This window comes from Phascolarctos cinereus, unplaced genomic scaffold (assembly GCF_003287225.1).
Source record: "Phascolarctos cinereus isolate Bilbo 61053 unplaced genomic scaffold, phaCin_HiC Scaffold_726;HRSCAF=1367, whole genome shotgun sequence".
NCBI lineage: Eukaryota > Metazoa > Chordata > Mammalia > Diprotodontia > Phascolarctidae > Phascolarctos > Phascolarctos cinereus.
In genome coordinates, this window is record NW_027556098.1 from 4275904 (window position 1) to 4299282 (window position 23379).

The 23379-nt window shown below is 37.2% G+C and overlaps 1 protein-coding gene across 2 annotated transcripts in view; it reads right to left on the reverse strand.

The window, feature by feature from the left end:
* The window catches only part of CA5B (carbonic anhydrase 5B), an 82093-nt gene that overhangs the window by 25302 nt on the left and 33412 nt on the right, over window positions 1–23379 (reverse strand). For both annotated transcript variants that reach the window (XM_021007406.2, XM_021007407.2), the window contains exons 2-3: window positions 20557–20740; window positions 7519–7716 (exon numbers count right to left, since the gene is read on the reverse strand). In XM_021007406.2, coding sequence (XP_020863065.2) covers window positions 7519–7716; window positions 20557–20686 — 328 coding nt within the window. In that variant the 5' untranslated portion in view covers window positions 20687–20740. The remainder of the gene's footprint in view (window positions 1–7518; window positions 7717–20556; window positions 20741–23379) is intronic.

Genomic DNA, 23379 nt, shown 5'->3' on the forward strand with positions numbered 1-23379 from the left:
AGGGAACAAGAGGTTTAAGATGAAAGCTAGCTCGTTAGTTATGGAGCAGGTATTCTAGAGGGCACCATGGAGGAGGTGTATAGCTTCAGAGAAGGAAGTGGTGGGGAGAAGGGTTGGGTCGAAGGCACTGAGAATAAGGGAGCAGTCAGTGGAAGGTAGAGAACAGAGTTTGAAAAATGGCAGTCAGGGACTCAGAATTTACTGGGATGGGGAGCATATGACAGGGTGGGAGTATACTAATCACTGAGGAATGAATCCAGGTGGGCTATTGTTGTGTATAGGGGTTCTGCTTCAAGGTGGGGACACAGGGTGACCACTCTTGGATAAGGCAACTGCTGCAGAGTTGTAGGAGGCTGGAGAGAGTCTCGAGGAAGGCAGGGAAGGCAAATGCTACAGAATTGTAAAAGGTCCCCCAGACATAGGGAATGACTTCCTACAGAGGCTTTTTATCTTTGCAGCTTACCCAGTACTTAGCATCGTGAAGATACTTTTAAAAATTCCTATTAAATTGAAATCCTGAATAATGATGACTATAAAGATATGAGTGATATTATCTATAGGCAATATTAAGTCAGTTAACCCATGGCTATACTGGGGAAAGATAACAATGCAGAGGGTAATAAAAAAATCATTAATGTTTGATTTTGAAGTGTGTTCTTGTACTCTGAATACATCTAAAGGTTTAGAAATTCACACTATTTTGGGGGCAGCTAGGTGGTACAGTGGATAGAGCACTGGCCCTGGATTCAGGAGGACCTGAGTTCAAATCCGGCCTCAGACACATAACACTTACTAACCATGTGACCCCAGGCAAGTCACTTAACCCCCATTGCCCAAACAAAACAACAACAACAAAAACCAAAACAAGAAAAAAAAAGAAATTCACACTATTTTGCAATGATATTTCCTGCATTATGTAAAGACTCAACTCAGCAAAAACTAGAAAAGTTGTTTAACTTCATCATTCAACCTTCTGCCCCAACTTTATGCTCCCCATAATATAGTGACAATGAGCAACCTCACCTCTTATTCTAATACAAATTTTTATTGGCTTATTTTGCCTTTTTCCTTTGGTGTGAAAAGATCTAATTTGGTTTAAAAGACTTTTTTTTAAGCTGGACCTGAAACAGAAGAGAATTTATCAACTTTCATCAACTTCCTGCTAGACTTGACTATATACATCAATACTTGGAGTAATGACAAACAGTGATGATAATATCACAAAGTTGAGAGCAACCGTAGCTGGACCATAAGAGATTATCCATGGATAATCAGAGGTTGTTTCCCCTTTTGTGCTTTCTTCCATTTTCTCTCTCTTACACACACACCCACACACATCAGTATCAAAAATTAATCATAGGATTTTAATTGTAGTTGTTTACTCGTTTTTCAGTAATGTAACCTCTGGGACCTCATTTGGGGTTTTCTTGGCAAAGATACTAGAGTGGTTTGCCATTTCCTTCTCCATTCATTTTACAGATGAGGAAACTGAGGCAAACAAGGTTAAGTGACTTGCCCAAGGTCACACAGCTAGTAAGTGTCCACGGTTAGATTTGAACTCAGGAATATGAGCCTTTCTGACTCTAAGCCCTGTGCTTTATCCACTGCACCACAGAGCTGCCCTTAGGATTATAATACCTAGAGCTAAAAGAGGAAGAAAGAAGCCAGTTTGTCTAACTCTCGTCATTTTACAGTTAAGGAAATTGAGGTCAAGGGAAGTTAAGTGACTTGCGCAAGATCACACAAGAAGTAGGCAGCAGAAACAGTATCTGAACTCAAGTCCTCTGATAATAGTCCAGTGCTCTTTCCATTGTTAATAAAAGGTCATATGCAGATGATAAGTCAAATCAATAGATTTAATTTGATGGAACTGTGATTTTAGTGATTTGAGTTCTTCTGATACAGATCATAACCTCTCCATACCTTCTCATCCTTTCTACAAATCTTCCTCCAGATGGAGGCCCTTCTAATTTTTTTTATATCTCCTTCGAGTTTTCTATTAATTAATTTTTATTCTCACTGGATAACTGGCCCACCTCCTTTTCTAGCCATTCATTTCCATTTACACAACTTCTTGAGCTCCATTCCCAAGAAGATGAATGCTTCCTAAACACATATGATGATTTAACAGAGGGCAGTGGTAGAAAATTATTACATATCTTCCCTCAAACTCCATTTTCTTAGATATTTCCTTCCACTTTTGGGGGGAAATTCAGTGGCAGTACTTCCTCTTCTCTATTGTTATTTCTAGATATTTGTGTTTATGACCTCCTTTTATAAAAAACAAAATAAAAAAAACTTTTTCTGGATTTTTTCCAAGTTTTTTCTTTACTTGAGAATTTTATTTTCCAACTGCTAAATTTTGTTCATGTACCTTTTTCTCTGAGCATTTTTCTTTCTTTTACAAAAGCATGGAGGAAAGGATGGAAAAATAAAACAGGAAACACAGGGTAGACACTGAAATATGGAAGAGAGAGAAAATTAGTTCTTTAAAGATTGAAAGTTATGTAAGGAAATAATTGTAAAGCCAAAAGAATTAATTTCTTTTAAACTGGATAAATAACATCAGAACAGATAGGCTTTTAAACATGATTCTGACAAATTCCTTGCATTAGCATTCTAATATAGAGGGTGACTCAAAAGCAAGAGACAATAATAAACCCACAATAGTAATAGCTAGTATTTATATATCACTTTAAGCTTTGCAAAGCACTTTATAGATATTATTTTACTTCATCCTCACAACAACCTAGAAGATAGATGCTATTTTATCCCCATTTTAAATATAAGGAAACTGAGGCAGACAGCAGATAAGTGGCTTTCCCAGGGTCACACAGCTAATAAGTATCTGAGGATGGATTTGAACTCAGGTTTTCCTGATTCCACAGTGCTCTAACCATCAAGCCGCCTCTTAAACCAGAACTATTTTATCACAAGATCTATACTGCCCCCACCAAAAGAAAAACTTCACTAAGAATCTACATCTACTTTAAATTACACCAAGAAAAATGCAAAGTATACAATTTAAATCTTTTAGCCAAAAAGGTATATCTATTGCATTAAATCAAATCCATCATCATATAATTGAGTTTGAAAGTACTCAAAATCTTTATGTTTTGTACACTTGCAGTAGGGTGCAGGGAGTTCATCAGGCTACCTTTGCTAAATTGATTTCCCTCAGCCTCACTAATGCAATAACAGAAAGTAAGGGATCGGCAATAGAAACAAGGAGTTATTAAGGTTTTCAAGCATTTTTGAAAAAGGCTTACATTTTGCTACTCCTTTACAAGATGAGAAAATTTAGAAAGTAGCCAACCATTGGCTGGATAAAGATTGGCCCTACCTCTTGTTGCCCCTTAAAAATCAAGACATGCTATCTAAAGAGGCAGCCGAGATAGGAGACAGACTGTGACCCCTGGAAATAGAGAGGAGACCTAGCTGCAGAAAAAGTCCCTAGCCCTTGAGAGGAAGTTCTTCACACTATTCAGGAAGAGGGGGTTTGGGAATCTCTCTCTCTCTCCCCCCCTCCAACTTTGGCCATGGCACACTCTCCCAGTAGGAGCCACTACCCCCAACAGAGAGCAGGCCTACAAGGCAAAAGAGTTCTGAGGAGAGAGACTGGCTCTGTGACTCAAAAAGAGTACCAGCCCTAACCACCAGGAGTTGGACCCAAGTGACCTGTCCAGCAGAAATGGTATACCTTGTGGAAGCATTATGAAAACACAAGGAAAGAAAGGCCACTGGGGACTTGTATTTCTGGAGGCCTCCCTAGCGACCCAATCTACAAGTGGAGTTTGGAGAGGTCCACTAGAGGGTGCGCTCAATACCAAAACCAAAACCTAATTTTAAAAGGAAAAAAAAAAGCAACCCAAAACTCGTCAGTCAGCTAAAAGTGGAATTACTTTATACTGCTCTGCCACATTTACCAGCGATTAAAAATTACACTATAAAATGAGCCTTCTCTATGTCTGCTTCATATATCCTCTCTTGTCTTCAATCTCTCCTCTGTTGGTTTCTTGTGGTCTGCCAAGAAACATGCTCAGGTCTTCACTAAAATAATATCCCTCCTTGGTCCTAGTCCTCACTCAAGCTATCTATCTTCTCACCATTCTCCTCTCCTTTATCCTTCAACCTGTTCTTTCCAAGATGGCAATGACGTCTTAAAAGCTACTTTAAAAAAAATCTACTTTTTTCTCCTCAGTCTTCATCATCCTTTACCTTTCTGTAGAATGACATTGTTTACTATTCCTCCCTCTTAGATATTTTCTCCTCGATCTGTTTCCATTGTTCCCTCTTGGCTCTCTTCCTAAGAGTACGACTGCTCATTCTTTCTTCTTTCTCCAGCCTCCAAAGAGTGGGTCACTGATGTTCAGCCCTCAGATCTCTTCCTTCTTTCTACAGCTTTTTTTTTGGGGGGGAGGTTAGGCAATGGGGTTAAGTGACTTGCCCAGGGTCACACAGATAGTTAAGTGTTATGTGTCTGAGGCAGGATTTGAACTTAGGTCCTCCTGAATCCAGGGCTGGTGCTTTATCCACTGAGCCACCTAGCTGCTCCCTTTCTACAGTTTTTTGCTTGGTTGCTGCATCTGTTCTCATGATTCCATTTATTGTATCTCTGCAGGTGACCCATACATATACAGCTCTGCTCTCTCCCTTGAATGCCAGACTGGCATTTCCAAATGATTGCTGGATATCTACACCTGCATATCTCACTGACTTCTTAAATTCAACATGTCCATAACATTATCTATTGACTGCACTACTATCCTCCCTCTCACACAAATTTGAAACCTCAGGATTATCTTTGACTTTTCCCTCTCTTTAACCCTGCCCCTTCATCAGACAAACAAACAAAACAAAACAAACAAAAAAAAAGTCACCAAATACTATCACTTAAACTTTGGCAATGTATCCTGCACTCTTCCTCTTCTTTTCTTTCCCAATGATTACAGTCTCATTAACCTCTCATTTGACTATTATAATTGCCTCTTAATTGGTTGTTCTAACTCTGATCTCTCTCCTCTCCAGTCCAATCTTTACACAGCTAAAAGTAATCTTCTAGATCTAATCATATTATTTACATGGCTCATCAGTGGCTCCTCATTGTCTTCAAGATAAAATGCAAAGTCTTTATTCTGGCCTCAAGACTTGGCATGATCTGGCTCCAATTCACCTTTTGGCCCTAATTTCACATTTACACTCTCCCTTTACACATTCTGCAGTATATTCTAGTCAAACCAACTGCTAGATATTATCCCATATCACTGGTCTTTGGTCTCCATTTGTTCAGTTAATCCCTCATTTCTGAAATGGAATCCTCCCTTCATATCTCTGCCTGTTTAAAAAAAAAAAACAACTTATCTTCCAAATGACAAACTGTACCTTTCTTTCTTCTTTGTGGAGGTGGGGGATGGCAGGCACAGAACATGGCCTATGTCAGAAACGCCTGAAGTGTTGCATTGTTTTGAAGAATTGTTTTTTTCTTTTTTTTTTATTCTAAGTTACAAGAGAAGGTTCTATGTGCAAGGGAGGGGGAAAGGATACATTTGGAAATGAAAGTGATATAAAAAACAAAGGCTATAAATAATGTCAGAAAAAAAGAAATACTTCTCTTCCTTAAAGACCTAGTTAAGGCATGACCTCCATGAAAAATCTTCCCTGATTATCCCTGGTAGAAGTTTAAGAATTAGGTTATTAATCTAAATCTTTAAAACTATTGATTAATCTGATGACTAAAACATAACAGGCAAAATTATTTAATTCACTTTGAGTTGATTCTAATAAACAAGATTGAACAGAACTTATTCTGCTCAGGTTGAAAATATATAAGGTTAAAAGTGAGAAGGATTAAAGATGTATTCACATTTGTAGAACCAGGGAAGAGCATGAGAAAAGAGAAGGCAAATTAATGTTGTGGTTTACATCAGGAAAGAATGATGATTAGGTTTCAGGGTGGACATAAGCAAAGTGGGTAATCTAGAGCAGAAGGATTTGGTTCATTTGTCTAAAGACAGTTTGGGAGTTAGAATAGGTCATTACAGTAATACAGATAATCCAGCCAGCACTGAAGAATCGAGAATCAGTGGGGGCAGGTTTTCAGACTTTTGGATAATTAGACAAGATAATAAAAAGTGGGAGGCAATGTCTGAAGAGAGATAGGCAGATATAAGTGATTTAAGATAGCTACTTCCACTTTATCAAACAGAAAAATGTACAGAATAAAGGAGAAAGAAAGGAAATCTTTATATTTTAGGGACCATCTTTGGATCTGGACTATGTGTTCAGGTTCATAGTTTCAGGGTTGTATTAGGAATATATGGAGGACACAAAGTCTAGAGTTTTATAATAAATACAAATACAATAGTCTTCATTGCTGCTCATGCACTTTTAGGAGTTTTTTAAACCATTCCTTAAATTGTTTTCCCCTGTTCATTAATGAGAACTCCATTTCCTTTTGATCATTTTTCCCCACATACTTGCTTCACACTAATTAAAATTGTTTACTTGAATTAAACTCAGTCATGAGTAGGAGACAAGAAACCTATTTAGAATTCAGTTATAACCTAAATTCCAGAATCACAAAGCTTTTTGATCCAACTGTAAAAATATCTCATAATTAGATTCATATCCTGCTTGGCTGCAAGGAGGAGAACAATTACAAACTGTTGGTTATCTTAAACTTTCAATTCAGAGAATTTCTATTTCTTTTTTAAAACAGATAATTATATTTGCTTAATATTGTTAAAAAATGATAAAAACCTAATTTTCCAGTATGTAACTACTTCTAAGTAGCTATTAAGAAACATAACACCTTGCACACCTTGTCTTATTGCAAATGTACTTAACTCTTATCAGTTAATACTGATAAAATTTTAAAAGCCAGTTAATATTTAACCTAAAATTATTTTAAAACTTTTATAAACTTTAAATTTTATATTTATTATATATTAAATATATATTAAACTTGTATAAACTTTAAATTTTATATTTAAAAAATTATATTTTTTAACTAAGTATAGCATACAGAGGAAAATAATCATTTATTAACAAAAATAGCAGGGAAAACTTAAAACTCTTATAAACTCCTTTAAAGCAAGTATTCAAACAAAATACATATATTATCTAAAGATGCATTTACTAATTGAAAATACTACATATTTTATTAAAAGCATAAAAGGTTCTACATGATACCCAAAGGAGGGAATTTTTTTTCTTAAATTCAAAATAGGTCAGATCAGGGGTGAGGAACCTGGGGCCTCAAGGTCACATGTGGCCCTCTAAGTCCTCAAGTGTGGCCCTTTAACTGAATCCTAACTTCACAGAACAAATCCCCTTAAAAAAAGATTTGTTCTGTAGGCCACACCCAAGGACCTAGAAAGCCATGTGTGGCCTTGAGGCTGCAGGTTCCCCACCCCTGGGTCAGATTATTCATATACAATTTTATTATACAAAAGTAAGCAAAACAACAGAGATATTAGCATTGAGTCAGATTAGAAGCATTAAATATTGTTCTCTTACCGGATTTATCTGTAGAATCCTCAAATTCTACTAGGAAAGAATACCCATTATTCCAGATATGAAGACATGTATTTGGATCATAACAAATTTTTAAGGGCTTCAGGCAAGGATCATAAACACTATCTCTCCATCGGATATTGATCGGTGATTGTCGATCACCTTCAGGTACTATGTCCAAGCTTTGCCAGAGTGGATGTACTAGGAAACAATATACAGATGTAGGTTTTATTAAGATGTTCTATAGACTACCTGTTTTCATAGAGAAAGTGATTCCAGGCAAAAAAAAAAAGTTCACAGAAGCCAAATATTTTAATACTCAGTTGCTTGAAAGCTTATTCAATTAGAGATTAGAAAGAGAAAAGGAGCTCTTTTCCAATGCCATTACTCCGTACCCTGCTAAGGTTTGTAAGAATGATAACTGACTAATTTTGCTTTTAGCAAAAGAAAAATACTTTACTCCTAATGAAATTTTTCTACACGAACAAGTTACCTTAAATTTCAGTTTTAATATTAAATAAATATGAAAGGAGTCCAAGAGTAAATAGCACCTGATTACTTAAAAGAATAGTTTGGAGTCTAAAAGTAGAACCAAGAATTTGTCATTTTCAGCAGGTTGGTCTGAGCAGGTAAAGACATAGGTAACACACCCTATAAAATGATCCCATATGAGAAATAATGCAGAATTCTTCTCATACAGGCAAACATGAAGAGGCTGCACAGTACAAAGGGAAGAACACTAGCTCTGGGATGAATGAATGCATGAATGAGTGAATGAATGAATGAAGCATTTGTTCAGTGTTTACTACATGCAAAGCAATATGCTACGTACAGAAGATACATTCGCCACTAAGAGCAAGACCACTAGGTGGCCCAATAGATAAAGCACTGGGCCTGGAGTCTGGAAGATCTGAGTTAAAATCTGGCCACAGACATGTTCTGTGTGACCCTAAGCAAGGCCCTTAATCTCCTCCTGCCTCCATTTTCTCAGCTGTAAAGTGGGGATAATAACAGCACCTACCTCATAGGACTATTGTTAGTACAGAATGAGATAACGTTTATAAAGCAGTTAGCATGGTTCTCGGCACACGGTAGGCCCTTAATAAATGCTGACATTCAAACATGGAAAATGACACATATGGAAGGTTTCAGCTGTAAGTCAGATTCAAAGGTCCTGAGGGTATAGTGGCAAAGCAGATGGTAATGCTTCTTCCTTAGCTTCATTTCCACTGATAAAATCATATTAGTTTCTTATGTTGAACCATTTGACAGCCAAGGACTTGGCAAGCAAGAGCTGTCTTTTCCAGATCTTCAGTAGCTGCAGCTGTGGCACCAGCAGGAGTGGTTGCCAGGTTGCACCTCCATGAGGGTTGTTTTCCCAGGAGGCTGACTCTGGGCCCAGGGCTGGAAGCATTCCTATTCCCAAGGCTGCTAGGTTCAGGGTCCTGCTCTGTCCCCATTGCAATCTGAAGAGAGATGATGGTCAGGGTGGTGTTTGACTTGCCTGGCATATGCTGCCTCCCACGTTTTCCTCAGCGTGCTCTGCTGCTTCAGCTAGGCTGGCTTGCCTACTACATGCTTGGTAGCTGATTGGCATTTGGTAGGGATGGCTGGGCCCCTCTGCATAGGAGCTGCTTCCCTGGATAATGGCTTTGAGAACTGGTTGGTGGCAGTTGGTCAGGAATTATTCCTGGTGATGATGAAGGCAGACCCCTTCTCCACTCTCATTTCTCCCCTCAATGATAGCTGTGGGGCTGGGCTTGAAGCAGGTCTGGTAAACACTGCTGTTCCTAAGGCTCTTTGAGGATCCTGGCCCATTTCATCAGGGACCAAGGAGAGAGGGTGGGCAGCCTGATCTCTTACTCCTGTGAAATCACAGGCCCAACTCACTGTCCATTAGCAATATTTTTCAAGACATTTTACTGTCCTGCTCACAAAGCTTCTGTGGTTCCCTATTATCTCTAAGCTAAACTGAAATCTTCAGGTTAGCATCTGAAGCCCTTCAGATTCCAGTGAACCTTGGAATATAAATGCAAATTATTCTGATATATATATATACACACACACACACACACACACACACACACACACACACACACACACACACACACACACACATATATATATAGGTATGTATGAATGAACAACAACTATGTGTTATTCATCAAATTGCACATTGTAACATGGATAACAGGCACTTTTCATCCATTTTTTCTGGAGTGTAGAGTAAGGCTGAAGTATTTTAAATGGTTAAGAATCAAGAAATAAGGGGGCAGTTAGGTGGCGCAGCTGATAGAGTAACAGCCCTGGAGTCAGGAGGACCTGAGTTTATATTTGGTCTCAGACCAGATACTTGACACTTACTAGCTGTGTGACCCCGGACAAGTCACTTAGCCCCAACTGCCTCACCCCACCCCCCAAACAAAATCAAGAAATGATTAGGAGATCTGAAACGTGTTTAGGGTTTGATACAATCAGCACAATATTGTTCATAAATAACAGCATGTAGAGGACCTCCCTCTCTATATGGAATTCCTTCTTTGATTTAAATTCTGCACTGGACATCTTTCATATCAGCCCCAACACTTTGGAAAATATACATCTCCCTCTTTTATGCCTCACTTTGATATGAACAACCAGAAGGTCAGCAACATGACTTCTGTTGTTATATCTCTTTGGAGATTCTCATATGATTTTGACACATTCACCAGAGACATTTTATTAGGTGACGGCTCTCTTGGTTCTCCTCTTATTGGTCTGATTGCTCTTTTTTGGCCTTCTTTGCTACTTGTATTGTCATGTATATACTGCCTTCTAACTCTGAGTCTCTCCTGCATCCCCTTCTAATCTCTTTCTACAGGCTCTCTCTCAGTGATTTCATTAGATCCCATAGATTCAGCTATCATATCAAAACAGATGACTCCCAAGTCTAATGCAGACCTCATCTCTCTCCTTAGCTCCAGACCTACATCTTCTCCAAATGCCTGCTCCACATCCCTGAGTTCTCGCAGACATGTCCAAAATGTACTTCATTACCTTCCCTCTAACCCTCCCTCCCTCCCTCCTGTTTCATCTCTTATACATACTTCCTTATTTCTGCTGAGGACACCACCATCCTTCCAGTAAATCATGTCTGAAGCCTTGGACTCTTCCCTCTCCTTCATCCCTCATATCTTGTCAATTGCTAAGCTTATTGATTCTACCCTGACATCACTTGCATCCATTCCCCTCTCTCTCTACTCACCCTAATGCAGTCCTTATTATTTCTTGCTCAGACTGCTGCAATAGCCTCTTAAATATACCCCCAACTTCCAGTGTTTGTTCTCTCCAATCCATTCTCCTCACAGCTGACAAAATAATGTTCCTAAAACTAAGTTTTATCATTTCACTGTCCTGCTCAAAAAGCTTCTGTGGTTCCCTATTATCTCTAAGCTAAAATAAAATCTTCATGTTAGCATCCAAAGCCCTTCAGATTCCAATGAACCTTAGAATATAAATGCAAATTACTCCCATCCACACTGATTTCTCCTATCTCTAAAATTATAAAATTCACTTAGCGCCACATAGTTTAATACTTGTTTTCTATTGTGTCATGTTGTTTGTTTTGTCTCTTCAATTAAATCATAACATAATTTAACAACTGAGGTCATGCTTTCCACTTATGTATATCTCACAATACTAGGGACATGTTTAATTTTTCATTTGTGTCTGACTCTTCATGACCCCATTTGGAGTTTTGTTTTGTTTTGTTTTTGGCAAAGATACTAGAGTAGTTTGCCATTTCCTTCTCCAGCTCATTTTACAGATGAGGAAACTGAGGCAACCAGAGTTAGGTGACTTGCTCAGGGTCACATAGCTAATAAGTGTCTGAGGCCAGATTTGAACTTGGGAAGATGAGTCTTCCTGACTCCAGGCCTGGCACTCTATTTGCTGAGCCACCTTGCCCTAAATACTCATTGACTAGATGATAATGAAGGTCAAATATTTGAAGTTACTAAAGCTCTCTAAGCTTATCTTTATCTCCTCTTCTATAAATACACAGTTATCCCTCCACATTTGTGGATTTCACATTCCTGGTTTTGGTTATTCATGGCTTGGCCATCAATAATTAAATGGGAATTTTTGGAAATTTGTGGAGTACTACAGAAAACTACAGATGAGGTGTGTGTGTAAAGAAAACTAAAAATATTTTGGTAAGTCATAAATGCATATATGCTATACATTATTAATATATTTTCTAATTTACTACCATAAGTATACATAAATAAATTTATTATAAACAATTAAATTTTGTTAAAAGTTTCAGTGCACTAAAAAAGATAGGCTATTCTTTGGGAAAGCCTCCTCTTTGTCTCTCCACCATCCAAACTCAGTCACATGATTTTCTCCAGAAGTGTTCATTGTATTTTGCATTTTCATAGGAAAAGGAAATAAATGAAGCAGTTGTTGCAGCTACACCTGTAGCTGCAAAGACTCTGCAAAATGTGTGACACTAATCTCTCTTGAGTAGAAACTGCAATTTTTTCTGGGCGCAGTGTATTGTTTACTTTACTTGTTTTGTGTGTTACATAAATATGAACAGAATTATTAAAAATTAATTTAGGGGGCAGGGTCTAGAGTTATTTATGTTTTTTCTCATTCTTCCTGGTCCTGAACCCCTAATCCCTCGAATGTCGAGGGATGCCTGTATAACACATAAATCCTCTGCTCTAGCAAAACTAACCTGTCCATTGTCCTATTCTTTGTATCCTATTCCTAGCTGTATGTAGCTGATCATATATTATACATATTACCTGTGTAAGATATGATACATAATATCTTACATCTTAAATATAGTATATCATAAGATATGATACATAATATCTTATACCTTAAATTATTGTTAGTAATAATCACAGAATTATACTTTGGAAGAACATTACAGATCAACTATTTTAAATTTCACCCCACCCTCCCCATTTCACCAGCACAATATCATAGAATCTCAGAGCTGGAAAGGACATCATAGGTCATCTAGTTGAATCTATATTTGCTGAAGAATCCCCTAAATTAGCTTACCAATAAATAATCATCCAGCCATTATTTGAAGACCTCAACTGACAGGAACCCTACTAGCTCCCAAGACAACCTTATCTATCTTATTGTTAGGAAGTTTTTCCTTATATGAAGTAGAAATCTACATCTCTATAACCACCACTCACCTAGTACTATCCTCTGTTGCCAAAAAAAATCCAAGTCTTATCCCTCTTCCATAGGGCTAAGTCTATCTCCTCAAAGTCTTCTCTTCTCCAGAATAGGTGCCTCCAGTTATATGGCATGAACTTGAGGTCTTTCACCATACAAATCATCTGCCTCTGGATGATTTTCCAAGTTGCCATTATACTTCCTACAATGTGGTTCCCAGAACTGAACCCAAGAATTCTAGATGTAGTATGATAGTGGGAGACTGCATCTACTGCCCTGCCTGGCTTCTACTCCAGGAAGTAAGATACCTCTCCCAGGATGAGCTCATTATTTCTAATCTCATCACCCTGTGGCTAACTCAAGCTTAGATTGATACTACCTCTTTCAGCCTCCTCTCCCCTCTAATTGGAGGACTGTAGGGAGGAGTACCAAATTCCTCTCAATACCTTCCTTTATAGCGGGCAGAAATTGGACTGACCTCACTCTACTTTGCATCTGCTCCTCTGCCTGATCACAATTCCACGAAATAACCCCTCCACCCCTTTCCTACCTCCTTTGGTTGTATCCCCAGCATTTAGCACAGTGCCTGGCATATAGCAAGCCCTTAAAAAATGTTTATAGGATTTTTGGATTGGAAGAGTACAGTTGGACTATAATCACTCTAACCCTAAACACATGCTTCTCTTTTTCAAAAATTTTTGTATTTATTTAGTATTTTACTTTTCCCCCATTACATGTACAAATAATTTTTAACATTTGTTTTTGAAAGTTTGAGTTCCAAATTTTCTTCCTTCCTCCCTCCCCACACTCCTTATTGATAAGGCAAGCAATTAGATATAGGTTATATATGTGTAGTCATGCAAAACATATGCATAATAGTCATGTTATGAAAGTAAACAGAGACAAAAAATAAAATAAAGAAAAATAAGGAAAGTTAAAAAAAAGTATGTGTCAGTCTGTATTTAGCACCATCAGTTCTTTCCTTAGGGATGGACAGCACTTTTTCATCTTAAGTCCCTCAGAGTTGTCTTGGATTGTTGTATTGGAAGAATAGCTAAGTCATTCACAACTGATCATCTTACAATATTGCTGTTAATTTGTACATAGTACTTTTCACTTTGCATCAGTCTGTGCAAGTCTTTCCAGGTTTTTTTGAGAATATCCTGTTCATCATTTCTTGTAGTACAATAATATTCCAGCATAATCACATATCACAACTTGTTCAGCCATTCCCCAATTGAGGGGCATCCCTTCAATTTCTAATTCTTTGCACCCAGAAAAGAGCTGCTATAAATATTTTTGTGCATATAGGTCCTTTACTTTGTTGTTGTTGTTTTTAATCTCTTTTGGGATACATACTACCTAGTAGTGGTATAGCTAGGTCAAAGTATACATGGTTTTATAGCCCTTTGGGCATAATTCCAAATTGCTCTGTAGAATGGTTGAATCACTTAACAACTCTGCCAATAGTGCTTTAATGTCTCATTTTTCCCACATCCCCTCCAACATTTGTCATTTACTTTTTCTGTCCTATTAAACAATCTCAGGTATTTAGTAGTACCTCAGAACTGTTTTAATTTGCATCTCTCCAGTCAATAGTAAGTTAGAATATTTTTTTCATATGGCTATCTATACTTAGCTTTGATTACTTCATCTGAAAACTGATTATATTTTTTGATCATTTATCAATTGTGGAATGGATTTTCTTTTTATAAATTTCACTCAGTTCCCTATATGTTTGAGAAATGAGGCCTTTATCAGAGAAGCATGCCTCAAAATATTTTTCACAGTTATTATTGCTAACTGTATTTCCCTCCATCCTATCCCCCCGTTATTATATTCTTTCTCCCCTCTCACCCTCTCCCTCCCCAAAGTTTTGCTTCTGACCACACCCTTCCCCAATCTGTCCTGACTTCTATCACCCCTCCCCCCCTTCCCTTATCCCTTTTCCCTCTTACTTTCCTGTAGGGTAAGATAGATTTTTGGCTCTTTGAGCCAATTCTGATGACAGTAAAGTTCACTCATTGCCTTTCACCTTCCCCCTCTTCCCCTCCACTGTAAAATTTTTCTTGCCTCTTTTATGTGAGATAATTTACTGCGTTCTACCTCTCTCTTTGTCTTTCTCCCAGTACATTCCTCTCTCACCCTTTAATTTTATTTTTTAGATATCATCCCTTCATATTCAACTCACACCTAAGCCCTCTGTCTATATACATTCCTTCTAACTACTCTAATAATGAGAAAAATCTTATGAGTTAGAAATATTATCTTCCCATGTAGGAATGTAAACAGTTTAACCTTATTAAGTCCCTTATGATTTCCCTTTCCTGTTTACCTTTTTATGTTTCTCTTGAGTCTCGTATTTGAAGGTCAAATTTTCTATTCAGATCTGCTTTTTTCATCAAGAATGCTTGAAAGTCCTCTATTTCATTGACTATCCATTTTTTCCCAGAAGGATTATACTCAGTTTTGCTGGGTAGGAGATTCTTGGTTGTAATCCTAGCTCCTTTGCCCTCTGGAATGTCATATTCCAAGCACTCAGAATTCTTTAAAGTAGAAGCTGCAAAATCTTGTGTTATCCTAACTGTAGCTCTACAATACTTAAACTGTTTCTTCCTGGCTGCTTGTAATATTTTCTCCTTGATCTGGGAACTCTGGAATTTGGCTATAATATTCCTGGGAGTTTTCATTTCGGGATCTCTTTCAGAAGGTGATTGGTGGATTCTTTCAATTTCTATTTTACCCTCTGGTTCTAGAATATCAGGGTGCTTTTCCTTGATAATTTCTTGAAAGATAATGTCTAGGCTCTTTTTTTGATCATGGCTTTCAGGTAGTCCAATAACTTTTAAATTCTCCTGTATCTATTTCCCAGGTCAGTTGTTTTTCCAATGAGATATTAATGTTGTTTTTTTAATTTTTTCATTCTTTTGGATTCATTTTATTTCTTCCTGATTTCTTATAAAGTCATCAGCTGCCATTTGCTTCATTTTAATTTTTAAGGAATTATATTCTTCAGTGAGCTTTTGGACCTCCTTTTCCATTTGGCCAATTCTTCTTTTTAAGCCATTCTTCTGCCCATTGGCTTTTTGGACCTCTTTTACTATTTGGCCTAGTCTGGTTTTTTAAGGTGTTAATTTCCTTAGTACTTTTTTTCCTGTTTCCTTTACCAAGCTATTGACTCTTTTCTCATTATTTTCTTGCACCACTCTCATTTCTCTTCCAAATTTTCCCCTCCCTCTACAACTTGATTTTCAAAATCCTTGTTAAGCTCTTCCATATTTTTCTTAGGCTTTGGATGTAGGGGCTTTGACTCTGTTATCTTCTGAGTATGTGTTTTGATCTTCCTTGTCACCATAATAACTTTCTATAGTCAGAGTTTTTTCCGCCTATTTTATTTTCTCCGCCTATTACTTGGCTTTTAACTGATTGTTAGAATAGGGCTCTGCTTCCAGAGTAGAGGGCACACTATCCAAGCTTTCAGGGGTTTCATATAGCTGTTTTCAGAGATGCTTCTAGGAACCTGTAAGTTTTCAGTTTCTCCAAGGTGGTATGATCTAAGGAGAAGTGTTAGTCCTCTCCTGGCCTGTGCTCTGGTCTGTGAGTGACCACAAGCTCTTTTTTCTGTCCTGGAACCATGAGGTGAGACCCTCCTCCACCCAGATCCAAGTATAGGCAAAGTGACAGATTCCTGCCTTAGTGCTAGCAAAAAGACCCCTGTAATCTCCTCCTGACCAGTTGTTTGACCCCCTTATTGTCTGTGGGCTGAGAGCTCTGGAATCAGCTGCCACCGCCGCCACTACCACTGTTGATTCAGTCACTCCCAAGGCCTGCTCCTGGTTTCCTGGGACTATGCTGGCATGCTGGACTGAACTCCACTCTCACCCAGGTGCAACAGACCTTTCCTCCCCACCTTCTACATTGTCTTTGGAGTCTGTGGGCCAAGAGGTCTGGAAACTGCCACTGCTGTCAGTGATTTAGTTGCCCCTATACCTGCTCCAGGTTTGCTGGGTTTGGGTCTGCACTGGTATGGCCTGTAGTGGACTGTGCTCTTCTCTCACTCTGGTGCAACAGACCTTTCATGCTGCCCTTTCAAGTTTTCTTGGGCTGAAATTTTGTTTCACTCCACCTTTTTACGGTAGGTCCTGCTGCTCTAGAATTTGTTTAGAGTCATTTTTAAAAGGTATTTGGAGAGGTTTGGGGGACAGCTCAGGTGAGTCCCTGCCTTTATTCTGCCATCTTGCCTCCGCCTCCAAACAGGTTTCTCAATGTGATCCTGGGCAACTAATTTAAACTTTCTTAGCTTCAGTTTCCTCATCTGTAAAATGGGGATAAGAACATATAAAACACTTTGCAAACCTTAAAGCACTATATAAATGCTTTGTTGTTCAGTCAGGTCCAACTCTTTATTTCCCTATTTGGGGTTTTCTTGGCAAAGATACCAGGTTATTTTTCAGATAAGGAAACTTGAGGCAAATAGGGTTAAATGACTTGCCCAGGGTCACATAACTTGTAAGTGTCTGAGGCCATATTTGAACTCAGGCAGATGAGTTTTCTTGACTCCAGGTCTGGTGCTCTATCCATTGCACCACCTTGCAGCCCCTGTATAAATACTGGTTGTTATTGTCAATCTTAGATTGCATTAGGTTTTGGAGTTTGGGGGGTTTTTTGGCTACCATATGAAGTGCCACTGAAAACCTCAAATCTTTTCCAGCTGAATAATCATGCCTCAGGGATAAGATGGCTCTAGGGGTAAGTTGGCTAAATGTCCTAGGCTATAAGGATGTTATTATAACTTATGCCTTTCTATTCAAAAGTTGTATCTTCAGGCTTAGTCATTATCTACAAATCTGAAAAGCAATACATTCATGTACTTTTGTGCAAATCACTGATAAAAATATTAAACAGCAATGACATAACAATACATCCTGGAATCACTCTTCCAGAAGCTACTTTTCACACTGATAACCCTTTAATGACTTCTGTTTGAATCTGATCATTGAAACTACTCCACATTCATCTAACTGCACTTTCATCCAGTCCACCTCTCTATCTTGTCCAATCAGACAGCATAAGGGCCTCCATCAAATGGTTTTCTAAAATCCACTTTATAAAACTGTTTCTATAGGATTGTCCTGATCTAGCTTTCTAGCAATCCTGACAAAAAGATTAATCTGATTATGACCTATTCTTGATAAAGTCATGATCACTTTGTGATTACCACTTCCTTTTCTACATGGTTGCAACAAACTCTGTTCTTAAATTTTTCTCTGTTCTTAAATTTTTGAATTAAAGTCAAACTCCCTGTCTTATAGTTTACAGACTAGATTCACTTCTATTTTCTGAAAAGCAGAACAACATATGTCCTTCTTCAGTCTGGTGGCACCTTTCTCATTTAGTGTGATCTTCTGAACATCACTGACAGTGGTTCAATAATTACATTGACCATTTCTTTCAGAACCCTGGAATGCAGTTTGTCTGAGTCTGGTAACCTGAACCAATAAGTTCAGGGAAGCTGTGTTCTCTTTTCTCATACCCTTATTCATCTGGAATTTTAACTCTCTCTTAACCATTCTTATTCTGGCCTTCTCAGTCCACAGACTATTTATTCTCTTTGACAGAGGGAAAAAAAGAGTCAAAACAGGAGTTGAGTAATTGTGCCTCTTTTTTCTACTGTCCATTATCATCCTCCTATCCACCCTAATACCTAATGACCGGCCTATTTTTTCTCTTTTCCCCAATACTAACAAAAATGCTTCCTATTGTCTTTATCATTACTTGCCAGCTTCAGCTCATTCTGAGAATGGATTTTCCTGACTCTCTTAAACAGGACCGTGTCATGATTTTATATTCAACTGTAGCATCCTGTCCTTGCTTCTATCTTTTTGAAGTATGTGTGTGTACATATGTATGTGTGTATACATACACACACATTTAAAATCCAATTAGCTGAATAAGTTCCCTGTGCATTCAAATAACTCTCTTTGGGCATCTTCCCTAACTTCTCTTTTTTCCTCAACATAGGAATTTTTGAAGGAAACTGAACTGATGAAGAAACTAGTATCCAACAGTTTAAGGAACTTATTCAAGGCTCCATGGCTGGTTAAAAGTCAAACCAGGACAAAAACAAGAGGATTTTTGTGCTTTGTCATCTGTATCATTCCACCAAAGATATTATTAAAACAATTACATTCACAGACCATGAAACAGACCGATTTTTAGGGACCCTTTTATTAATCCATTGGTTAGTGTAGTTTATTTTAAGGACAATAAATCCATCTTATTTGAGGACTGTCAATAAAACTTTAAAAAATAATGGCAAAAGCTAACTGCATTGTTCTCAGGGATGTCACCAATTAAAACATTTTACAACTTACAAGGGAGGATCAGAAACATTCTAAATTCATAGAATACAAATCTCTCTTTGCATTAGTTCCTATCCAAAAATACATTTTGTTCTTAGTCCCGCACCTTTAATTTATGAAGACTTGACATTATCACATATCCTTACTGATAGTCTGGAATCTCATAGCTGAATTCTTTTTCCTTATTCTGTACTAGCTGCAGCAGTTTGGTTAATTCTCAGTAATTGAATGGCATAATACTGAAAGAGAATTTTCTTTAATCTTTAGCAAAATCAATAGGCTTAAAAAATCAACATGCAATATCAGTATTGTTAAGTAACTTGAGATCCCTGGGAACTCAAGTAATACTTAGTAGTTGTTAAACACTATGACGCAAGGATGAAAGGAAGTTTCTGCAGCTTTCCCTCAATCCTAAATATAAACTCCTTGAGGGCAGGAACTGGATTTTTTTTTGCACATTCATCGTATTAAGTTGAATTGAAGTACTAATTATAATACACAAAATGCAGGTAGATCAGAAACTGAAGAAGACAGAATATCTGCAGAAAGGAAGAGTAACGCTTAAGCTCTTAATGCTTAAGAGTTGAGACTCCAAAAATGTTCCAGGCTACTTGGGGTGGTGGGTTACTGGATCAAAATGGAAGAGACATTAGGGAATTACCCTTGGTTTCTGGGGATTATCAGAGAAGTTAAAGAAATATAAATTTAAAATAATCCTATAGAGTAGCAGTACCTGTAAAAATACTTTTCAGGTATGCTTATGGCATAATGTGAAGATAAATGGAAACATGTGAAAAGAACGCAGGAACTACAACTGCCATGAGTGTTTTAAGTATTACAAAAAAGAAAATTTTGTCTCTTGCCTACCCCTTTTTATCCAAAGCAAAATAATACAACTGTCCCAATACCAAACATATCTTGGATTTAAACTTTTCACTTCCAGTAAAAAAAGAAACAACAAAGTTCTAACTAGAGAAATGTGACTCCTTCCCCTCCTCCCTTTTAAGAACATTAGGTCACATAGTACCAGTTTCTTAAATAAATTCAATGAGGCAAACATGGATGTGGGCAAACATGTTAGAAGCCACACCCAGCTTAAAGAAATTTGTTATGAGTCAGACCAGTCTATTTTAATGACGCATTCCTTTTTAGAGGAAATTAAATAAACCTATGACTAAAAAATAACTTCTGAGTCTTTTTCAAGCATTTGAATTAGATATTACTAATGAATCCCAGAAACTGATAGATGCCCAAGCATACAGTTAGAAATCAAATCTAAAGGAAAAAATTATCATAATAGTGTTATTATTTGAAATCTGCATCACTTTTATTTAGATAATAGAACATGTAAGATAGTGTACTTTATCATTTTGACCTGTATACAAAAATGTTAACCTGTTTTTATTTTAGAAGATTGTTATTACATATCCACACAGTAATATCAAATCAATAAATATTTAAGAGTATGATTAAAAAACAAGTGATATATACTCACTGGCCCGATTCCTGGTTTTGTATGTACAGGTATACAAGCTGCATGGTCTCACTGGTACAGATTGCTGATTCTGAGTCATTTTCCATAACAGCTTGAATGGAAATGCCTTCAAGTTATTTAACACTATCATTTTTAACTTGATGCCTTTATCAGTTCCAAAAACAGTTTTCAAGAACCTCAGCACCTAATAAACAGAGGAGGTCAATGGGAAAGGCTGTGAAAAACAAGAAATTAAGACAACTAACAATAACGAAATCAGACTATTAATCTACAACCCTTTTCTTGCAAGTGGAAAAAAGTACCCAAAATGAAAGTTAATGTTTGATCCAGTCCTAGTCTTACAACTCATTGGCTGAATGTGTTGAAGGGCAGGGCTAGCTGACGATGAAATGCTTTGCCATTTCCTCAGGGTTTGCAGATACTGAGGATGAGGACTCAGAGAAAAGAGCCTCTGCCATATGAAAGGAAATATTGTTTATATTACAGCTACTCAAATAAGTTTCCTAATTACTTTTCTTTTATAAATCCTAAATACTCCACTAATTATTCAATCTGGTATTTAAGAATTTAAGAACAGACCAAGAACTAAAGTTCTCTCTTTGAAATTTGAACTGGCAAAATATTCTTGAAATATTTTCAAAAAAGTATCATCTCTTTAAAAAAATTAATGTAATTGTCTCTCCTGAAATATTTGCATAAGAACCAACTGTAAATTTTGCTTTTTATCAGTTTTAGGATTTTTAAAATGCCTCTGGAAAAATGTAAACCTAAATAGATCAATCCATCAACCTATCTAGAAAAAAGAATCTCATTTTTCAGTCCATATTATTTTTTACCAAAAAAATACTGCATTTTAAACAACTGCTAAGATCAGCTGTTATGTTATAATAGACATAATAAAATTCACAGTAAATTTAATATACATGAATGCTTTTTTTCCTTCAACACTCAAGATAGCTACAAATCAATTGTCTTCATAAAACAGGCAGTTTTTGAAATGTTACAAAATGTGTCATGATTATATCTCCAACTCTGACCTCTCAATCAGACTCCAAATAGGTTTTCTCACTGCCCACAGGCAGCACTTGAAATGGACCCAAAAGGAATAGTATGACTTATCCTTATCTCTAAAATAGAAATAATGATATCTTACTGGGTTATTACTGAAACATGAGAAGGATCTATAATTTAATCCCAATATGGAAATTTTCTTTAGGAAAGCAGAAGCAAGTAGATTTCAATCTATTTCTAACTTAGTAGATTAAGTCCTAAAGTATTTCTTAAAGCAGAGGTTAAATGACTTGGCCAAGGTTACACAGCTAGTAGGTATCAAAGACAAAATTTGAACCTAGGTCTTCTTCATTCCAAGCCTAATGGTTCTATCTTGAAACTCAGTGATGACATTAGAAGCAAATGAGTTTGTATATGTGAAAGAAGCTGTGGTGTTAGCAAAGTGTTCTCTTACCTCCCTTTTCTTTTAACACCTTCTTCCTTACCAAATACCTAATATTCTAATGCCAGCCTGTGAGATCCTAGCAGTGTTGAGGAAAGCAGGAGCTGATGAGTTTCAAATATCTTAGTGTGGTTCAGTTACTGTTCCTAGAAACCTGGATTTAGAACATGCAAATTTTCTTAGGGTTTTGTTAAAAGATCCATTAATCACTGAGTCTTGGACTTTTTGCACACCTTTGCCAGTGAACTTCAGCCTACCATATAACCTGTCAAGTAGTTAGGGAAGTAAAGTAAGTAAATCTTTCTGTTTAATAAAATGACCATTATGTAATAAGTTAATGAAGGTAAAGAGGCAATCTGGTTCAAAGATCTTCGTGGAGGCAAGAGGAGCTAAATTCTGGTCCTTTCTCTAACACAAAGTAGCTATTGGACAAACAGATAGTAACTCTCAGCACACTTGGAGGCAACTTTGTAAAACCACAAATTGCAAAATGGATGCCCATTAGGATGCATAGGAAGGAGCTTCCTTATTAGGAGTTTTCTACACCAACGAAATACAGCTCTGGACCAAAAAGGGGAGAAAAAACTAACTTCCCTAAATGCCTAGCTTACTACTTTTGGGTCAGTCTATTAGTGTTAAAAGGAACACATGCCCCCGGGTGTTTCTAATTATCTTGCAGGTTAATTTTGAAAGAATCAGTTACTGAAACATGCTCTAAAAAAATTTGAACTCATTTACATTTAAAAAATTAATATATAGGTCATAAGACTTCACAATGAGGAGACATGTTAGTGATAGTACGGATAGTGATAGTACTGGTAGCAGGTTAATGGCAAAACCTGTGGAGGAAACACGATGTTATTTCTCAGAAATTAAGACCTTAGTCATTAGCTTGTTAAATAACCTTCAACTCTCTGGGCCTCAGTTTCCTTATCTGCAAAATGAAGTAACAACACTTTTAGGTGAGAGGGTATGTGAATCACAGGCTCACCAAAGGTTGAGAATGACTACTTTAAATGGGGGAAATCTGGCTTATGGTTTTTAAGAGCACATGTGACAAGAGACAGCTAGGTGGCACAGTGGATAGAGCTCTGGCCTTGGAGTCAGGAGGACCTGAGTTCAAATGTGGCCTCAGACACTTAACACTTACTAGCTATGTGACCCTGGGCAAGGCATTTAACCCAGATTACCTCACCAAAAAGCAAAAAAAAAAAGAGTAGATGTGATAAAGTGTTAAGATGGTTATCTTTGCATCTATCACTCCAAATAATAGCAATAATGTCTACATTTGTATAATGCTTTGAGGTTTTTGTGAAGTGCTTTATATTACTCTTCTCATTTGATGTTTAAAATAACTCTGCAAAATAGTT